Raw genomic sequence first — 21,088 nt, forward strand, 5'->3', positions numbered from 1 at the left:
CCTGAGTGCTAGCTGACAAGTAACTATGCTGAAATTGTACAGGCTAACAGAAAAAAAAAATAGAGTTAATTGATAAAAGCAGATTCAATAACAAAATATAACTGAATTAAGTACTAATAGCGATGAAATTGAAATAGCATAAACAGATATGACGTCCAAAATATGTAAAAAGAAAAGCCAAAAAAGATGAAGGAGCTTAAACTTTGAAATCACCTGTCCCTAATTTGAGCATCCATTAGTGAACCACCATTGAGGCTTGAAGCAAGGTTTTCTATCAGTCTAGGGATTTCGCAATAAGCGGGTACTGGAAACTTGATAGCAATCTACACTATCATAAAGAATCATTATTATTGCAGGCAACGATTCCCAAAAAAAAAAAAAGAACCGATATCATAAGAGCAAAAAACAATGTACAAACATGGCTGCACAACGCAAACAGCCTTCTCTACAATAACTAGATAGTTTGTTCTTATCTTTTGACATTGTGAGCCTTAACATGATATACACTGATATGTATAAAGTAAAGCATTGTGAGAGAAGGGAATCAAAATTTAATCCATCAGAACACTCTAATCAAATCACCTTTGTGCACAAGCCGAGGGAAAAAAGTCTCAATTCTTAAGCTTAACTGTTTGCTTTCAGTTTGCACACTGACTCTGTTATGAAATAGGCGGTATAAATTTTTGATTTATGCGGAACAAGATCAACGAAAAATAATATATGTGAAAGCAATAAAGAGGATAACATAAACACACAAGAAGTTATGTGGAGTATACAAGAGGAAACAAGAGGAATATACAAGAGGAGTATACTCCACAGGTGGGGGATTCGAGAGCTTTTCTTCACTTTAATGGAGGAAACAAGAGGAATATACAAGGAGTCAATAATGGCTTAATTAGCTTAATGAAGCCTAAAACTCAATGGTTCTTTTATAACATAAGAACCCTAAGAAACCCTTAGATTAAGCTACATGAATTCCACAAAATTGGAGGAAGAGCACCTTGGTCCCGGTCTATTAAAACAAAGGAGACGCTCAAGATTGTTCTAACTATCGAGAGATCAAGCTTATGAGCCACACTATGAAGTTGTGGGAAAGAGTGATTGAACATAGGTTGAGGGCATGCACAAGTATTTCGGATAACCAATTTGGTTTTATGACAGGGAGATCCAATATGGAAGCAATCCATTTGATAAGACTGATGATGGGAGTTTTATAGGGTAAAAAAGAAGGATCTTCATATGGTCTTTATTAATTCAAAGAAGGCATATGACAAGGTGCCAAGAGCGGTACTTTGGTGGAATTGTTGAAGAAAGGTATTCCATGAAGGTATGTGAATCTGGTTAAGAATATGTATCGGGATGTGTCAACAAATGTGAGGACATGTGGAGGGTTGACAAAAGATTTTCCTATTACAATTGGATTGCATCAAGGGTCTGCATTAAGCCCTTTTCTTTTTTCAACGGTTCTAGATGAAGTAATTAGACCAATTCAAGATAAAGTTCCATGGTGTATGCTGTTTGGGGATGATATTGTTTTAGTTTATGAAAGTAAAGATGGGGTTAATGTCAAGTTGGAGCAATGGAGGCAAAGGTTGGAATCTAGAGGGTTTAAGCTAAGTCGTAGTAAAACTGAATATTTAGTATGCCGCTTAGGTACTCAAAGGGGGACAAGCAATGAGGTGGTAAGTTTGGATGGAAAGGATTTGACCATGAGTGAATGTTTTAAATAACTTGGGTCAATCATCCAGAAAAAAGGTGATATTGATCAAGACGTGACCCACGAGATTAAGTCAGGGTGGCTTAAATGGAGAGTGGCCACAGGTAGGGTTGTGCAAAAATCGGGCTAGACCAAAATTTTGGACCGGACCGGACTGGTCCAGACCAAATATAACCGGTCCGATCTTCGGTTTTAAAAAGTAAAAATTTTGGGTTTCGGTCCGGTTCGATCAAAACCCGGAAAAAACCCAGACCAGACCGAAACCCAATTTTATGTATATGAAAATTAATGTGGGCTGCGTTAATTACTAACAAAAACCCTTGGAATTAAACTTTCTAAAGTTCTAAACTACTTCTAGGGAAATTAAAACGTCACTGTTGAAAAACCCTTAAAGTTTCTTCCATTTTCGCAATTCTCAAGAAAACTACAACCTTAAACTCTCTAAGTCTGCAACCCCATCATCCCAAATTCCCAAAAGTCTCTTATGATTGATTAATTGATTTGCCTCTCTATATTATTATCATCAATTTAGGCAAAGTGGAGTACTATTGCTGATTTGAGCCGGCAAAGGTAACGAGTATTTTAAATTCCTTTTAAGTTTCATTACATAATTTTATTAATTGTATAAATGTATTATATTTTCATAATTTCATGGAGTGGAAACTCATGGTGTTAATTGAGATTCGTGTTTATTCTGCATGAAACTATTGTAATATATATGCACTTGAGTACTTTGACAACTAGAGTAATTATTTAAGGTACAGTTGCCACTTGCAGAGTTGCATGCATACAATTGTTTATTGTTTAACATGGATACAAAACTACTATATTATATCATTCATATGTTTATATAATCTTGCATCTTTAATAACATACTTAAAAAGATAGATTATTTGCATATAGAGCTAAAAAACTACTATATTATATTCTCTAATAGTTAAATATAGATTATAGCACTACAAAAATCTACTATATTATATTCTCTAATAGTTAAAGGTAGATTATATAGCACTAAGCCACTAATAGCAGTAGTAGGTTAGTAGCACTAAAAAACTACTATATTTTATACATGCTACTAGCCTACTAGGTGTATTACTATACAAGAAAACAAATAGCAATTAAGCTTATAGCAAACTGACCTACTGTATTGTGGTTAATTGCATCTAACGAATTATATATTATGCATACAAAATGCTTCATAATAACAATTTTTTGCCTACATTTTGTTTGTAGATGTCAAGCTCCAAATCAACAAATAAGAGGCCATTCTCTGAGTTTGAAGATTCAAAGGCAAATGTAGATGCAATTTTTAATGATGATGATGTTTCTGATAAAGTTGATAAAGAGAAGCAAAATGTCACAACACTACTACCACCTAGGAAAAAGTTGGAGGGAAGACATTATGTTCCAAGGGGAAGAAGAAGGAGAGCAGAATATTGGGTGCATTTTTGGGAGTACAAGGAAAATGGTAAGCTTAGAGCTGAGTGTATGTATTGTGAGAATAAAACATTTGCTTGTGATGTTAATGTCAATGGTTCAAAAAACGTGAAAAATCATTGGCAGGGTTGTCCAGCTAATCCTAAAAACAAAATTAGAGGAAAACAAACTGAGATAGCTTTTGACCATGATGTTGATGTTGGACAAGATAAAATGAAAGCTTGGGCTTTAAATGTTGATGATGCTAGAGATGCTCTTGCTTACATGATTATTGTGGATGAACTACCTTTTCGTCATGTAGAAAACCTGGTTTTAAGCATTTTATGTCTGTAGTTTGCCCTAGGTTTCATATACCATCACGTACTACTTTTGCACGTGATTGTTTACCACTTTATGCAAGAGAAAGGATACAATTAAAGAAACTACTAAGAATGAAATGTCAACGGATTTCTATCACTACTGATACATGGATAAGTATCCTAAGAATCAATTACACGTGTCTTACTGGTCATTTCATTGATACTAAGTGGAAGTTGCATAAAATGATCTTGATTTTTTGTCCTATTTATAACCACAAGGGTGCTGAGGGGGTGGAAGAATGTTTGACTTCTTGGGGTGTGGATGAAAAATTATTCACTATTACGGTTGATAATGCAAGTTCTAATGATGTTGCATGTTCTGAGTTAAGAAAAATTAAGCAAAGTAAATTGTCTTGTATTGGTAATGGTGATTATATGCATATGAGATGTGTTGCACACATTATAAACCTTATAGTGTGGGATGGGTCGAAGAAGAATAAAAAAATCCATCAATAAGGTATGCTCCAAACCATTCTTCATTGTCTTTAGATGTTCCAACTAGGTGGAACTCCACTTTTGATATGCTAGAAAAAGCATTGAAGTTTCGAGATATCTTTTGGAGGATAGATATTCCAACTAATCCTCAATTAGATTAAAATACGATTACTGAAACCCATGGTGGATATGATGATAATAAGAGTGGTGGTATAGGATAAGATGATTTGAGAAATTCTAAAGCCCCCCCTTGAGAGTGATTGGAAGGTGGTTCAAGGGTTAGTAGTTTTCCTAAGAGAGTTTAAGGTTTTGACTGATGCTGTTTCTGGTTCATTGTATGTAACAAGTAATAATACTTTTTTTCACATTGCTCGTTGTAGACACCTGATTTTGTCTCCCCAAAACCAAACCTAGTGATGAGTACCTTTCACGTCTTTGATTATCGAGTTAGGTGAAGAGTTGTAAAGTCTCGTGAAGTTTCCTTAAGCCTTAACCATATTCCTAGCCTCACTTAAAAGGTTTTAAAACAAAATCATTTATTTCATGCCTTTAAACCCAAAATTATTCATTTCGTGTCTTTGAAAATCATTCATTTCGTGTCCTATTTATAAAACGTCCAAACCAGATTATTTTGGTCCATAATCCTGGTCCAATTATTGTGTAGTTGGATGAGGTTTGAAAAGAGCTTTCAAACGATATATTATAAGCCAAAATCTGACTTAAAATGAATAAGTTATGGCCAAAATACTAAACCAAGCCCAAACCGAGACTAGGTCCATCTTACCTACAACCCAATGATCATGAGGGTCCAAATACCTTAATCCCAATCCTAAACCAATTAGGATTCATTAGGAACTTCTAAGAAGTCTCTAGAAGGTTCTAATCTATCCTTTTCGAAAGAAAAAGATCAAACAGTTTGAAATTCAATAAAACTTCTCTTTTTGAAAAAATCCTAATCCCGGTCAAATCTGAATTTTGTGCCTCATAATTTTTATCCAAATAATTAGATGGTTGGATAGCCCTTGAAATTATCTTTCCAATGATATATCATAATCCTAATTCCGAGCTAAAACGGAAAAAATATGAACGAAATACCAAACTCTATCCAAAACTGACAGTGTCCCACTATTTCGATCATATCTTTTATTCTACAAAAGATATCGATCAGATTCCAATTGGGTTGGAAAGTAGACTTCAAGAGCTTTCCAACGATCTATTATTTATCTTATTCCGGTTTTTGGATCAAAAGCTATGATAAAAACAAAAACCACAAAAACTGCTGACTATCGCGCCGCGATGGACCTGTCGCGCCGTGACAAAGCTGTAGCGCCGCGTTGGAATCTGTTTTATTCCGATTTGATTTCTGACTCTATTTTTGTCTTTCGACCCTCTTTTTTCTTATAGATAGAGGTCGTTTTCCTCCGTTTTCAACCATCAACAAGCTTGATCACCAACAATCATCATCTAATCCCCTCTCTAATACTTTCTCTCTATCTCTTGATTCTTTTCTTAGCCTAGCCTAAATACGTTTTAATACATCTTTGATACTTTTTCCTAAGCAAACACCATACCTCCTTCACAAGAATACTCCAAGCCAAGCTCGAAGTTGCCTTCGACCTCGACGTGAAAGGATAATAGTTATGAGGGTTTAGTCCCAAATCTATATTTCAATTCTTATTTGATTTATTTATTTGATTTAATCTTTCCTGAAGTTACTAAAGTGTGTATTGTTTTGATAGAAAGAAGTACGAGGCATCAAAGTAAGTAATTCGATTACTTAATTATTCTTTCGATATAGAAATCATGTTAGGATGTCTTCATGATTCCTAGTATCATGTTAGGATGTCTTTATGATTCATAGTATCATGTTTAGGGTGTTAACTAATATTTCTAATATCATGTTAGTTTTTAGTATCATGTTTAGGCTAATGCTCTGATTATGATTTTTATTAGTAACATGCTAGGGTTTGTTATTAATCCGTTTGGTATCATGCCTCTGATCTTGCTAATCCCGTCTTGCTAATAATATTATGATGATGATTGTTGTGTCAATTAATTATACATTGCTTGATTATTCATGATTTATTGTTATTGCTTGATCACGCCCCTTCTTACATATTTAAAGGGAATTTGTACTTGAAATCACGCTTAATAAGATAATTATAAATTTGATTTAGATTAATATGATTTTAATTCAAGTGATCGCCAATAATAGATTTATTTGTGCATTAATAATCAACCAACGTAGATTAAATATGCTTAGGATTAATTTGATGTATGTATGTTGATCGGAAAGCGCACATGAATATCATAAGAATTAAGTAGAGGCCAATTTAGGGCGGGTTCAATCTCTTTTAGGTTGGATTCATACCATCATCCTCGAATATCCGGTCATGGTTCCGGACCACTATGGAGTTAGCGATCTCCGTGATCGTGAATGGGGTGTAACCTTCACACCCGTGAACGGTTTACAAGTTCCTAAAACTAGTTGGCGACTATTTTATCTTTAGTTTCCTTCCCTTTGGACGCCACCATGCTTAAATACATGATCACAGTGGGGCTTAAAGTTGGGTTTGAAAAATTCCCTATGTTCCGGGGTTTTCTGTGTCCCTTGGGAGAGTTACAACTTCGAGGCTGGAACCACGCACCTTACCTGCAAGATAACGGAGACTCCTTGGGTAGAGAGTTCCGCCTCCAACGATCAAGTTAGTAGATGGAGGAGTTGTAAAGCAGAATGTATATAGGTGCCGGATGCTAGGACGGGTCTAGCAGGCGGTACCGAGTAATGTGTGATTGTCTTGGGATTTGTGTAAATCCGAGTGTTTTTTGTGAACAGTCTCTCTTGTCATAAATGAGCATTTATGACCGTATTTACAGCCTTGGGAAGTGTGCCATGTTCTAGGGTTTTGGCCAACCCTAGGACTGACTGGGCTTCCTTGGGAATTGGGCCCAATCTCTTACCTGTTTAGGCAAGGTTGAGAGGGCTACATGGCATACCATAGGAGGTCCATGGTGGACCAATGGAAGCGCGCCACGTGTCAGGTCCTGATAAGCCCAACTGGGTGACACTTTGGTCCACATGGCGAGAGGTGGATTAAGGGAAAATCCCCCTAATCACCCTACACTCGTGCTCTTGATCAATTGAAAAGGTGGATGAATAGTGATGATGGAGATTTTAGACTTATGGCCATTACAATGCAGCAAAAGTTTGACAAATATTAGGGAGATACTGAAAAGATGAATGTGTTGATCTATATGGGTACCATACTTGATCCCAAGGTGAAATTTGTAGGCTTGAAACTTGCTTTCGGTCGTATGTATCCATCACCTAAAGATGAGGAGTTAAGTCAAATTGTGTATCGTAGAGCAACTTCATTGTTTGATGACTATAGAAAGATGTATACTCCTTTCACATCGCATAGTGATGACTCATTCTCTACTAGTAGTAGATGTACTTCGCCCACTATTTTTGACTTATAGAACGATATTGTTTAGCGACAGATGGAAGATATTCAAGTTTGGAATTGGATAGATACTTAAATGATCAAATAGGTGAACATGAGTTAGAGATGGACATACTAACTTGGCGGAAGATAAATGCTCATAGATATCCTATATTGGCACACTTAGCTCGTGATGTACTAGCAATGCCAATATCCACTGTTGCATCCGAGTCGGCATTTAGTGTCGGGGGTTGTCATCTTGATTCATTTAGAAGCTCCTTGACTCCTAAGTTAAGGTCTTCATCTTTTTTATTTTTCTTTATTATCTTTTTTATTTATATTTAATAAGTAATTAATAATTTTATTGATGTTTGTAAAAATAATTGTATGTCATTTAAAAGATGGTGCAAGCTCTTATATCTTCACAGGATTGGCTTCGTCCTAGGAAAGATAAAGAAAGAGGTGTTGAGTAAAAACTGGAACAAATTGAGCAACTTGAGAAAGGTATTTTCTAATACATCATTATAATTATTATTTATTTCTTTACTATAGTAGCCGATTTGATTTTTTTTTTTTTTTTTTTTTTTTTTTAATATAGATTTGGAGAGCTCTACTTTAAATGATGGTGAATTTGACGTGGTTTTTGTTTGATGAATGAAAAAGGGAATACTACTATATTATTACTAATACTTCAATACATATATTAACTCTTTGGAATTTTTTAATTTATATGTTTTTTTTTTCCCTTTTGTAGATTGATATTGATGATTTGATGGTGTTCAAGATTTTTGGAGCAATTTCATTGTCATCGTCCTCATTGATGTTTTGGCTTTAATATGATATGTAGTATATTTAACGTATACTTTTGGAATTGTGGTTTGACTTTTGAGTTATAAATTGGTACTATATGACTTAATGACTTTTAGATGTAATTGTTATTTTATTAATTATTGCTTCTTTTCTTTTGCAAAGAATACAAAATGAATATAATGATTCCTGATTCCTAAATATATTATATATTAGCATCTAACATGAATATTATACATTAGCATCTATAATGAAAAGTATATTATACATTAGCATCTAACATGAATATAATGATAAAAGTACGTGTAAATAGGCATTAGGCAAGCATGAGATTCTTGACACTACAGTCTATACAGTAATGATTAATATGGTTATAATGTACAATACTCCAAGAATTAAAGCCCACAACAATAAAGTCCACATCAGAAAGCTATTCACGATCATTGAGAATCGGTCCGGTCCGGGGTTTAGCCCTAATTTGACTGGTCCGATCTTCGGTCCCAACTTTCCAAAAATTCGGTCTTCGGTCTAGTTCGGGTCGGTCCGGTCCGGTCCGGTTCAGCCCTAGCCATAGGAGTGTTATGTAACCGAAACATTCCCTTACAGTTGAAGAGAAAATTTTAGACCAGTGTTGCTCTATGGTACAGAATGTTGGGCTTTCAAGAAGGAGCACATCAAAAAGATGGAGGTTACAGGAAATGCGCATGTTAAGGTGGATGTGCGGGAACACTTTAAAAGATAGAATTAGAAATGAGGTTATTCGCAAGAAAGTAGGTGTGGCAGACATTGCAGACAAACTAAGGGAAAATGGCCTGCGTTGGTTTGGGCATGTAAAACGGAGACCCGAGGGTGTACTAGTACGAAGAGTGGAAGAGTGGGAATGTGGAGGGGTTAAACAAGGGAGAGGGAGACCGAAAATGACTTGGCTGGAAGGAGTTAGGAAGGATGTGAAGTATATGGATTTGCATGAGGATGAGACATTGGATCGTAAGGGATGGAGGAGGAAGTTTTTCATCGATGACTATATGAAATAATCAAATTTGGTTTATGTAGCCGACCCACTTATGGGATTAAGGCTTTGATTGATTACTCCCCGAGGCAAAGCACAAGTAGCAGTCATCACAAACACAGATCTTAACAAAGCATCGAATGGCAAAGGACAAAACACGTGCCAAAAACTGGAACAGAGGAAGTCTTGTGCGGATGCGCACATTTAACTTAGGCGGACACGCAAGGCTCTGCTTCCCCTTTGCGCGAACGCTCCCCTTTAATTTGTGCGGAAAAAAATTTCTGGCCTCGACATCAAATTATATTTCTATGACCCTTTTGCACGGTCGTGCAAGGTCAAGTGAACACGGACGCGCTAATATCCTTTTTACAATTACATTTTTCTAATCATGTGGATACAAGTAGAGATGTCAAAAGCTGACCCGACCCGAAAAATTTACCTGAACCCGATTATTAACCGACCTGTTTGAACCCGAAAAAATGGTGACCCGAACTTGATAAGACCCGACCTGAAACCAACCCTAGACCCGAGTTAACCCGAGTATCTGAGACCCGAATATAACCCGTAAATTATTGACCTGCACTGAACTCGACCTGAATCGAGATTGACCCAAACCCGTTTTAACCCGTCAAAACCCGAATTTAATCCGACCTGACCCGAAATCAACACGACTTGTTATTGACCCTACCCAAATTCAACCCGAATTGTTCTTAACCCATTTCGAACTCAACCTAACTTGTTATTGACCTGACCCGATTTCAAATCACCTTAAATTCAATTTAGACCCTCTTATTAATATATAGTTATATAGTTACGTAGTCACTTGTGTAGTTGTGTGATTGGGCAAACGAGTTACTATGATAAGTTCAATAGTCAATAGTTCAATACATACGACTCCTTACATAGACTAATTATAATTATTTGCTCATTTCTAATTGTTAGAATATATTTAGCATATATTCTCTAATTACTGTATATATCATTATTATTGTAGATATTGACTAGCTAAAAAAAGATATATACAATAATTAGATAATATATGCTAAATATATTCTAAGCTGCTCGTAAAGTTGTAACTTCGTAAGGCTAAAACTACTCTATGTTAATATATATTGATCAAAGTATTTTGTCTTGGATGCAGGGAGACCAAGTCGGTCCAGCAAAAGAAAGAAGCATCATCCCCAAATTATTGACTCAACCTATTATAACCCGCAAATTATTGACTTGAACCCAACCCGAGAATGACCTGCCCTGATTATAACCCGCAAATTATTGACCTGAACAGAACCCAAGAATGACCCGACCTTATTATAACCCGCAAATTATTGACTTGAATCGAATCCGACTCGAACCCGAGAATGACCCTAACTCGTTTTAACCCGTGAAAACCCGAATTAAACCCGACCTATTATTCACCCGACCCGTTATTGACCCGACCTAAACCCGACCCAAACCCAATAAGATGTATGACCCGACGTGACCCAACTCAAGCATGACCCAACCCGAACCCGACCCGCATAGGCTACGACATTATCCCGTATTGACCCGACCCAAACCCAACCCGTTTACCCGAATAGACAGCTCTAGATACAAGTCACACATAACAATTACATTTTTCTAATCATTTACAAAATAATAATGCCACGTGAAAAGTTGACTTCCACACTTTGTTGATATGATCAATTGGACATGATCCATACATTAGTGACCAGGCCTTGAAGCATTAAAATCATCATACATTAGTGAGATTTTTGTGTGCACATTACTTGGCCATGCACACCATCTTAAGTTCTTAACATAATAATGGCTCAAAACAAGTGAAAATGTGATAATAACCTTTTTATCTGGAATCCAACATATTGGTTTTAAAGCTTAATTTTGACTCTTTTTTTTTCAAAAAAATTATCTTTTACTGAAGGGTGAATATGGGAAAAATAGGGTAAAGGGGGAAAATCGAAAATATAAGATAAGCTCGGGGAGAATATGGAGATGCTTATTTGACACTTTGGGAGCTTTCGAGGACCATAGGGTGCTTGTTTTTTTAGTTTATATGAATCAGGATTAGAAGGGTTATTTAAGTTGGTGATGGGAGGCAATGTTTACATAAACTATAGTACTTATTTATTTCTATTCATAAATAAAACTCTCTTTTTTTTCTTTTAGGAAAAATTGTTAAAAATAATACAACCTTTTAGTCATCCGCTAAAAATAAGACAACCTTTGAATTATTTCATAATAATACAACTTTTGGGGATATCCGCTATTAACAAGTTGTAACATGTTGGTGACTTATTTAAACCAGTTAAAGTGACACATGTCACTATTTAATTGGTTGGGTTGTTTTAGTTAAATAATTTAAATTTAATATCTGATTAATTAAATCTAATTTTATTTTGACTTTAATATTTTTTTATAAACACTGTATCTCCTCCCTTCTCCGTCCATTGCTACATCTTCCTACGTAGCCCTCCCTCCACCTGGACCACCTCCTCCACCACCACTCGTCCTCTCCTCTAAAACCCTCTTTCTCTTCCCTCCTCCACTCCCCTTCTCCCTCTCTCCTCCAACTTCTACCACTGTCTTGCGGCCACACCGCCACACTAACTCCGAACACCCACCGTCACGCCGACATCAATCCATCAATTAACAAACCCAACCACCCACTTGTACCTCCCTCCTTTCGCACAATAAATCACCTCTTCACCCTCTTCCCAGACCGAATCTCCACCAAGTGACAACAACCAACAATATGAATACCTAGCCCCATGTACTCCTCGCTACCAACCCACTCCTCCCACAACACGAACACATGCCTAAAGAAGTGCTGCTCCATCTTTTCACAACCGCGATTCCCACGCCTAGTAGTACCACCAGCAAGCAACACAGAAAACTAGCGGCAACCGCACAAAAGAACAACCACCATGGCAGCCTCCATCTCATGACCAAGCTAACCCAAAATTCGTAAAATCAACCCCAATTTAAAGACCCTTGTGGTGCGGGCAGGTGTGCGAACATGAAATCGGGACGATTATTAGTTCGGTGGGGCCGGTTTTGAGGATTAGAGGGTAGTTTTAAGGTGGACGATGCCACGGTGGTGCCGTGGTGTTGGTGCGATGGGTCAAGTGGTGAAGCTTTGATTGTTGCTGATGAAAGGTGATAGTGAATTAGTTTTGATCATGGGATTTTTTTTTTTATTAAAAAAAAACACACAAAATAATTATTACAGTTTTACCTTATGACCAGGTTACAGGTAAAATAACTTGTTAAAAGCAAATGTGTGCAAAAGCGTGTATTATTATGAAAAAATTTAAAGGTTGTATTAATTTTGACAAATTTTCCTTTCTTTTACCTACTTGTATTCCGTGTAGTCTTTAACGTACCTGTTTAACCTATTATGTCTTTAATTACATATTTGTGTAAAATATGAAAATTTGATACCACACATTGAAACGATTCTAGCAAGATACTACATGATAATTTTTTTTTATCAAAGTTTGTTTATGACTCCACAAAATGTATGTGAGTAGAGTAATTGTCGTTTTGTAATACCATAATGAACACGTATTTTTTGTTTTTCTTCAAGAACGGAGGTAATACTTGTTCATGTAATCAATTTGATAAAAAAAGGAGGAAAATGAGGAAAAAACAAACATGATTATTTTCCACCAATAATGATTATTGTTTCCAATCATTATGAATACTTTTCCATCACAAAAAGCTTCATTATCAACATTTGTAAACAACAAAATGCAATAATGAGGGTAATGGTGTTGAGTAACAAACATAATGGTGTAAACAACCCATGTAATCCATGCATCAAAAATGACATGGTAAGTAATGGGTAGGTTTGGCCGTTTGGGTTAGATAACCCAATGAAGGATTTCTGACACCTTAGTAGGACCCAGTGATACCAAGTTGGTGAATAAAACCAACTTTGACTACCAGCACAACATAATTTCAATAATTGAACCAAACTCATTCTCGGAACTTTGTACACCTAAACCTATCTAGGTCTCCCATGATAACCCCTCACAGTAACTTAAATATTGAAAACTCGAAAATGATCTGAAAGATTAGATTATAGTCTTCAGTTTTAGACAATTAAAGACTTTTTCTAGGCACGGAAAGAAAAAAGGTCGGGTACTTTTCATGGAACCCACGAGACTCCTAAAGGCCATTTAGGTGGTCACAGCCACCATTGACTCCCCACCTTATTAACTTCCTCGAATATAAATTCACTTGGTATGCTTTCAAAATCTATCTCAATCTTATCAAAATTAACATTTCTTCTATATGATTTTTACTAAATTTCGAATTTCTATTATTTTCCTCAAGTAGAATGAAATAATAAGATTGTTAACACCATCATAGGACTACAGGGCCAATGATTCAAATTATCAATCCCTCAAGTCCATATAGGAAGGAATCATATTAGCCCCCATTTTGTGCTTCTCGCCTCTAGTAACTTTTGTGATATCCTAATGAAATTTGATAGTAAACGGAGATTAGAAAGAAGGTGACACAAAACTACACAAAACAAAAAACTCTATAAGTCGTCTCATACAGCAGTAAAGGTGTTTGACGCAGGAATTTACTAGGGTGATACGGTATGTGTACCTTTTCGCCCTTTAACGCAACAGTGAATTGTGGATAAGAACCATACTCCATGCCTTTGCTTCTTATAAGATCCTCCAGCCTCCACTGTTCCTTTTTTGCTATTTCTTCCAGGTTATCATAACTTGATGGGATATCAGGTGGCAAGGGAGAATCGGCAGAAACCTGCAACGAGTTCAGTATAGATTGCAATCAAGAAATATATATTCAATATACACATTGTGCAGTACAGTTTAGAGTCCAAATTTCCGACACAAATCATATAAATTAAAAAGCAGACAAACTAGGCTTGGCACAGGTAACGTATGAACACGTGAATTGCCGCACAGAGTAGTCCATCTAGATAATAAGCACAAACCTCACTGGTATCTGCATAAGCCACGTCTAGAATCCCAACACCAACAATACTAGCTAGCACAAGCGGAATGCAAAGTGACCGGGTAGACTCAAAACTAGAAAATGGAATACAGCCTATAAATGCACTGGTTACTTGCTGCTGGGTTCCACAACCTGCACATCACATGATTGCAGCGAAATTGATGAATGTTCTCGTTGTATAACTGTATAGCATCAACCACTCAATCAGACTATCCCTATATAGTTATATCGACCAGAAGATATAAAAAAGATGTAAAAACATTATCATTAAAGAGCATTCATGATTCATCTCTTCCAAGACACTCCTAGTAATTTACACACAATTATCAAAAAACAATATATGAATTCATGAAAAATACTCTTTCTGAGCTACAATCATTCAATAATCAACTTAAACAAGCAAAATTAGAACCTTTTGAGGTCAGTACGTTTCATAAGATCAGAAAACTTTCAGCTCAATCTTAAACATGTCATCTTTAATTCTACTGCTTTCTAGTATATTTTCCCCCTAAAATAACAAATGCATTGCTAATAACAAATTAACAATACAATCTAGTGTTGCTTTCCAACAATAAATAGAACTAGAATTAACTAAAATTAGCAAAACCCCAATTCAGAAACGCCACTAAATTTCAAAACCAAGCATACCATTTCAATTTTATTGAAATCTACCAACAAGAAGCAAATTCAGCTTAAACAACAATGTCATCACCCCATTAATTTTACTTATGAAGTTTACAAATTTATGTGCCAAAGGTTCAAAGTATAGCATCCTCAACACTAAAAGCTGTTATTATTCCAACCCAAAATTAAAACTTTAAAACAATAAAATAAGGTTAAGAAACTAAGAAGTAAGAACTAAAGAGTAAAATTCAAAGAAAACCAGAAATGAGAAAGAAAATATTACCATGATAAAGACGAGTTTGAAGGGGTTGAGCTAAACAAGTAGGGTTTATGGTTTTAGAAGAAGAAATTGCACTGCGACAAGCTCTTCTTGTAAATAATCGACTGAATGTTGCCATAATGTTTCTTTTTTTTTTATCAAAATTGGCAGGATTTTTGCGAAATAAATTATGTCCGAATTACTGGAAAATTGGAGAATTGAATTCCAAAGTCTCTTACAAAGTCCTCCACCAGTACTGTATGCCGTCGAAGAATAAGCATGAAGAATCTAACTCTGGTAGCTTCAATTTCTTGGGGGCCAATTCATGTATTTTTATTTTTGGAAGATGACTTCTATTTTTTTTGGGGAGTACTAGTGGAGTACTAGTAATTTCATTTATTTACTAGCTGTGGGAGCGCGCGTATCCAATTTGGCCTAATTAATCTCGAAAAGTTATAGTCAGTTTTTTTTGGGACTTTTTACCAAGGTGAGCTAATTTAGCAAAGTATTTACCAAATTGGTCTCGTGGCAAAAGTATTTCCCAAACTAAGTTTTTGTAGTAAAACGCTGTCTCGGACAGCGTTTTACACCCAGATTTTAAAAAAAAAAAAAAAAATCAAAAAGTAAAACGCTGTCTCATGTTTGACTTTTGTTGGCCAAACTTCGTATTTCATAATTTATTAAAAAAAAATACCCCAATACTGTAAAACGCTGCCTGAGGCAGCGTTTCTTGCGGGGCATAAACCCAGATTCTGGTGCGTTTTTCACATTCTCACAACCGCATTTTACACTCTTTCTCTCACTAAAGCAACTCTCATTCTCACAAACACCGAACCACCGCCACTGCCACCGCCGCCCAAGTGAAGGGAAGTTGTTGCTCACTCTCTCACTCACTCACTCACTCTCTAAATCCAGGTAAACCCTAAATTCGTAGTATAATTTAACATTAAATAGTTGGTAGTTTTTGTATGTTGTAGCAAAATGTGATCTAAATTGTATTAATTTGTTGCTAATTAGTAATGAAAATGTGATAAATTGTTGATAATTGTTGATGATAATGTAGTACATTATTGAAGAACAATGTAGACGAAATTGTTGATGGTAATGTGATACATAATTGACGAAAATAATGTGGTTTATTTTTGATGAAATTGTTGATGGTAATGTGGTTTATTTTTGTGAAAATAATGATGAAATTGTTGATGGTAATGCCGTACTAGTATGTTGATAGTTGTATGCAGTACTAAGAGTTAATGAAATTGGTGATGAAAATGTTGATAGTGAGAATGGGCTTGTTTCATTGTTGTCATATTAGCTAAACATGTAGGTTCTTGAAATTTGATATAACTTTCCATTATCAAAGCTATGTTTGCTATGCATTGTTAAATTAGGGGTTTTTTACGTAGTTTTAGCATTCGATTATCCTTAAATGTGTTATGGTTGTTATGTAGAATATGGCTACACAAAATGTAGTGTTGTTATGCCGGTGGGGGGTGAAATTATGTGCGATGGATCAAATGTTGAGTACACTGGAGGGAATATGGAACTTATAACACTTGAACCGAACATGACTGTGAATGATCTGATGAATGAGGTTCACAGTAGTATTGGCTCAAACCCAATGAATGTTAAACTGAACCTTAAAATGAGGTGTGAGACTGGCCATGGGGTTCAAGTGTTACCTGTCTCCACAAACAAACATTTAAAAGCTTTGAGAAGCATTGTTGCAATGAAGGTTGTTCCCAATGAGATATATGTAGAAACGGTGCCTATATGTACCCAACAAAGTACTTGGGCAGAACAACATCCTACATATGTCTCCGATTACAACACCGCTTCCTTCCAAGGCCCCTCAATCCACATTCCATCGAATGAATATGGGATGGGAACGTTTAGTCGCTTACTGCATGACGATCAATTTCAGATGTCGTTTAGTCCTCATATAGCATCACCTGCACATGCGGGGGGCTGTGTGACAATGTTCGGCCAATCCGGTCCTTCGACATCACACACCGCGGCTCCGTCACCGATGCGAGATGAGGTGCAAGCATCACCGTCTCAAGAAGAGCCAAGTAATTTTGATAATATTGTGAATAACGAATTGTCGGTGTACGATGTGTATGCGGATACAGATGATGAGGACGATAATGGGGAGGAGGATGATGGACTTGATGACATGGATCTTGAAGCTGGGCAGATAGACATTGATGAGCCCTTGGTTAGAACTGCAGTACCCTGGTTTAGTCAGATAAATGAGAATTATGAAGTTGATGAGTATTAGGCCGATTCGGGTCGTCATACATCATTTGTTCCAGGGGGAGAATTCGAGAAGGGGATGTACTTTGACAGTAAGAAAACGCTTCAAGAAATGGTGAAGATGTATTCTATACAGAGAAATCAATTCTACACCACAGTGACCTCAAATGAGAGTGTCCTTCATCTGCGTTGCAAGAAGAAATGTGGATGGTCTCTAAGGGGTACCAGGACAAGTGAGCACTCGCGTGGCTTCACCATAGTCACATACAAAGGCCCGCACCGGGAGAACTGTGTTACCGAAGTACTATGTACTGATCACCAACACTTGGATTCGTCCATAATATCTGAGTATGTGAAGTCCTTTGTGCAGAAAGATCCGACTCTAAAAGTTGATTTCATACAGGAACTCATCTCCAAGCAATTCCATTTTGAAGTTCCGTATAAACGAGCATGGTATGCCAAGGACAAAGCCATCACTCAAATTTTTGGGGATTGGGAGAGTTCTTACAGAAGACTTCCTCAGTTCATGCAAGCACTGCAACAGTCAAACCAGGGAACCGTAGTCATATGGAAACACAAAGCTCTAGTGGAGTGTAGCTATACCAGCAACATGGAAGTGTTTGAACGAGTGTTTTGGGCATTTGGTCCTTGTATCGATGGTTTCAAACATTGTATGCCTGTTATCTGTATCGATGGGACACACTTGTACGGGAAGTATAAAGGAACACTTTTGGTAGCTACAAGTGTGGATGGAAACTTCCAAGCTTTTCCACTAGCTTTTGCGTTGGTTGAGGGGGAAAACATTTCCAGCTGGTCTTGGTTTATGAGCTGCCTTCGGGAAAGAGTTACGCAACGAGATGGCTTATGTGTTATATCTGATCGACATGCAGGGATCATTGCAGCAATGAATGATCCTAACATTGGATTCACTCAGCCTAGAGCCTATCACAGGTTTTGTGTTCGTCACTTGGCTTCATACTTGAAATCTCACGTGCGAAGCACAATCACGAGAGATACGTTCAAGGCTGCTGCGTACCAAAGGCAAGAAAGAAAACTGCAAGCTGATTTGTTTTCGATTGGTCAGGCATGTACCAAATCGTCATAGTATATTGCCCAAGTGCCGTTTCCTATGTGGTCTTTGTTTCACGACGCTGGTCGCAGACATGGGATATGTACAACAAACTTATCTGAGACATTTAACAATGTTTTGAAAGGTGCTCGGTTCATGCCAGTTATGTCCCTTGTTGAGTTAACTTTCCACAGAGTTAACATGTATTTCACCTTAAGAAGAGAATATGCTGAGTCCAGGGCCGAACAGGGACTTGCATATCCCCCAAAGGTCACTACTATTTTGGAGAAGAACACAACAAAAGCAAGATACCACAGGGTGGATGCCTATAACCGTCGGCTGCACATTTACCAAGTGACGACACATAGGGGGGAGCGAGTTGGTAGAAAGGGAGGCCATAGACACATAGGGTGGTTCCCAGACTGACACATGCGCATACAGCGAGAGGTCTTCTCTACTACCGTGACGCCCTCGACCGACTCACGGATGAACAAGTGGAATCTTGCAATAAATTTGTAATCTTTTGTTTACTCTTTATACTGTTTATTGGCATTTCCCTAACCTAATTACGATATTTCCTTATTGCAGATGACATGGGATCCCTATTTTGCTGTGTTGGTAGAGGCCATGCCGAAACACTTGCTCGAGCATCGTGCTGAGTGGCTTGCCAGGACCCCCATGATCTGTTTCGAGGTCGTGGAGAGCCACGTACCGGACCGAGTGTTGCGATAGTTCGGACTTCACCAGCCTATCCCCATGGCCTGTGACACTAGTATCCGCCTCCACGGAATTGACCGTCGGGGAAAAGTTGGAGACAAACTGGGCACAGGAGCATCATCAATTCATTGAGCTTTGGGACCAACGGTTGGAGTCCGTCGTTAACGGTCACCTGTTTCAGGGTGTTATGGATCCGCGTGATCCTTACATGGTATGGTACAGGCAGATTACACGCCTTTTCGTTAACCCTACCTACACGTCACCGTCCACGCACTACCATCCAGCTTATGATGTTATCAGCGGACTTGTGAGTTTATTTCATTTTCTTGTTTTCCAAAATTATTTGAAATTCTATATCATATGACTAAGTCATGGATGATTATTGCAGGCGGGGGATATGGGTGCGATGGTTGATGCACTTTTAGATGCCTTAGCAGCTGTACCCACCAGAGCCCAAGTCGAGCGGGTGCGAGATATGGGCATACATAGCTTGCAGATATATGGCCATGGCCATCTCGTCCACCCCAGGGAAGATCATGACCCCAACTCCTTCCATTCACAGTTCGACTTCGGACAAAGCTGTGGCGCATGTGGTTACCATTCACAGTTCGACTTTGGACAGAGCAGTGGTGGAGGTGATGCTTCGGGCTCTACACAGGCAGAGGATTACTTCATCCATAACACCGCTCCCGGCCATACCCAGGATGACTCATCGTCTAGCCAGCTGACTCCACCGTCCCGAGACCCATTCACCACCATTCGGCATTACAGCAGGCGTCCGAGGCGTGTTCGTAGACGGACGGAGGACACACAGGATGGAGATTAGTTAACTCCAATACATAAGTCCGGATAATATTAGTTAGTTGATGTTTTTGTGGTACTCAGATATCTAACAATGTAGTATATAACGCTTACATTATTAATACAAGAAATGTTTTTTAAATGACTCTCTGTACAATTTGAAGTTTATTTCCCTTATTTGTCCGAATTTGAATTTTGTCAGTAAAACTAGATCTTTCATCGCCGTTATATATATCAAACAGTATATATTTGGTCAGCTGCACTTAAAGTGTTGTTTCACGATAGTTGTAGTGTTGTTGGGGTTGTTTCCAGTGTTTGATGGTTGTCGATGGTGGTCAAGGTTGGTGGAAAGGTTGGGACTGGTGGTGGGAATGCTCTTGCATTGTTTAGAGTGTTTTGGAGTGCATAGGGGTGGTCGAGAGTGGCGGTCGGTGGTGGTGGGGGAGGTGGTTGATGGTGGTGGGGGTGGTGGTTGATGGTGGGGCTGAGGTTGAGGCTGCTGGGTGAGGGTGATGTGTAGGGGCAGCAGCAGAAGGCAGGACAGCAGCAGATGGCAGAAACAGGAGTTGGCTGCTGGTGATGCAGTCCAGCAGAAAAACGCTGCCTGAATGCTTTAAATAAAACGCTATCTCAGGCAGCGTTTTATTAAAAGCATAAAACGCTGCCTCAGGCAGCGTTTTATAGTCCACATACATACAATACGTGTATTCCAGTATTTTTCTTCCGAAATACATACCAACAAGTCAACTACCATAAAACGCTGTCTGAGACAGCGTTTTATGTTTTGAATTTTTTTTAACAAAAATTCGGGTGTAAAACGCTGTCCGAAACAACATTTCACCCCACAAGCTTAGTTTGGGAAATACTTCGCCACGAGACCAATTTGGTAATTACTTTGCCATTAAAGCTCACTTTGGTAAAAAGTCCTTTTTTTTGTTGAACATAATATGTAACGTTTGCAAATCAAAAGTTACTAATTTGTAGTGGAACATTTAATTTGATATTTGTAAGCAAATGAGCAATATATGGCCGTAGTGGCTAATAACCCCTTCTCCACTCTATCTCCCTCCCTTTCGACACTTTTTTTTTCCCCTTATTGTTGTTGTTGTTGAAAGCAACTTCCTTTCGACACTAAGAATGCATCTAATAGGTCTTGACGTAAA

At 37.7% G+C, this 21,088-nt stretch overlaps 3 protein-coding genes across 3 annotated transcripts; 2 read left to right on the forward strand and 1 right to left on the reverse strand.

Moving 5' to 3' along the window:
* Positions 1-15,651, reverse strand: LOC110735002. The gene is made up of 4 exons (XM_021915123.1): positions 15,107-15,651; positions 14,180-14,331; positions 13,825-13,986; positions 1-323 (listed from the first exon to the last, which is right to left on the reverse strand). The coding sequence occupies exons 1-4, from the start codon at positions 15,219-15,221 to the stop codon at positions 210-212; spliced, it is 543 nt and encodes a 180-aa protein (XP_021770815.1). The 5' UTR covers positions 15,222-15,651; the 3' UTR covers positions 1-209.
* On the forward strand, positions 1,066-4,537 carry LOC110735003. Its single transcript, XM_021915124.1, has 2 exons — positions 1,066-2,287; positions 2,951-4,537. Exon 2 carries the CDS (start codon positions 2,951-2,953, stop codon positions 3,485-3,487), a length of 537 nt encoding a protein of 178 aa, XP_021770816.1. The 5' UTR covers positions 1,066-2,287; the 3' UTR covers positions 3,488-4,537.
* Positions 15,652-17,450: 1,799 nt separating the features above from the next.
* LOC110734831 lies at positions 17,451-18,443 on the forward strand. The gene has a single exon (XM_021914976.1). The coding sequence runs from the start codon at positions 17,451-17,453 to the stop codon at positions 18,441-18,443; it is 993 nt and encodes a 330-aa protein (XP_021770668.1).
* The last annotated feature ends 2,645 nt before the right edge of the window (positions 18,444-21,088 follow it).

The sequence above is a fragment of the Chenopodium quinoa genome, unplaced genomic scaffold, assembly GCF_001683475.1.
Source record: "Chenopodium quinoa cultivar QQ74 unplaced genomic scaffold, ASM168347v1, whole genome shotgun sequence".
Classification (NCBI taxonomy): Eukaryota; Viridiplantae; Streptophyta; class Magnoliopsida; order Caryophyllales; family Amaranthaceae; genus Chenopodium; species Chenopodium quinoa.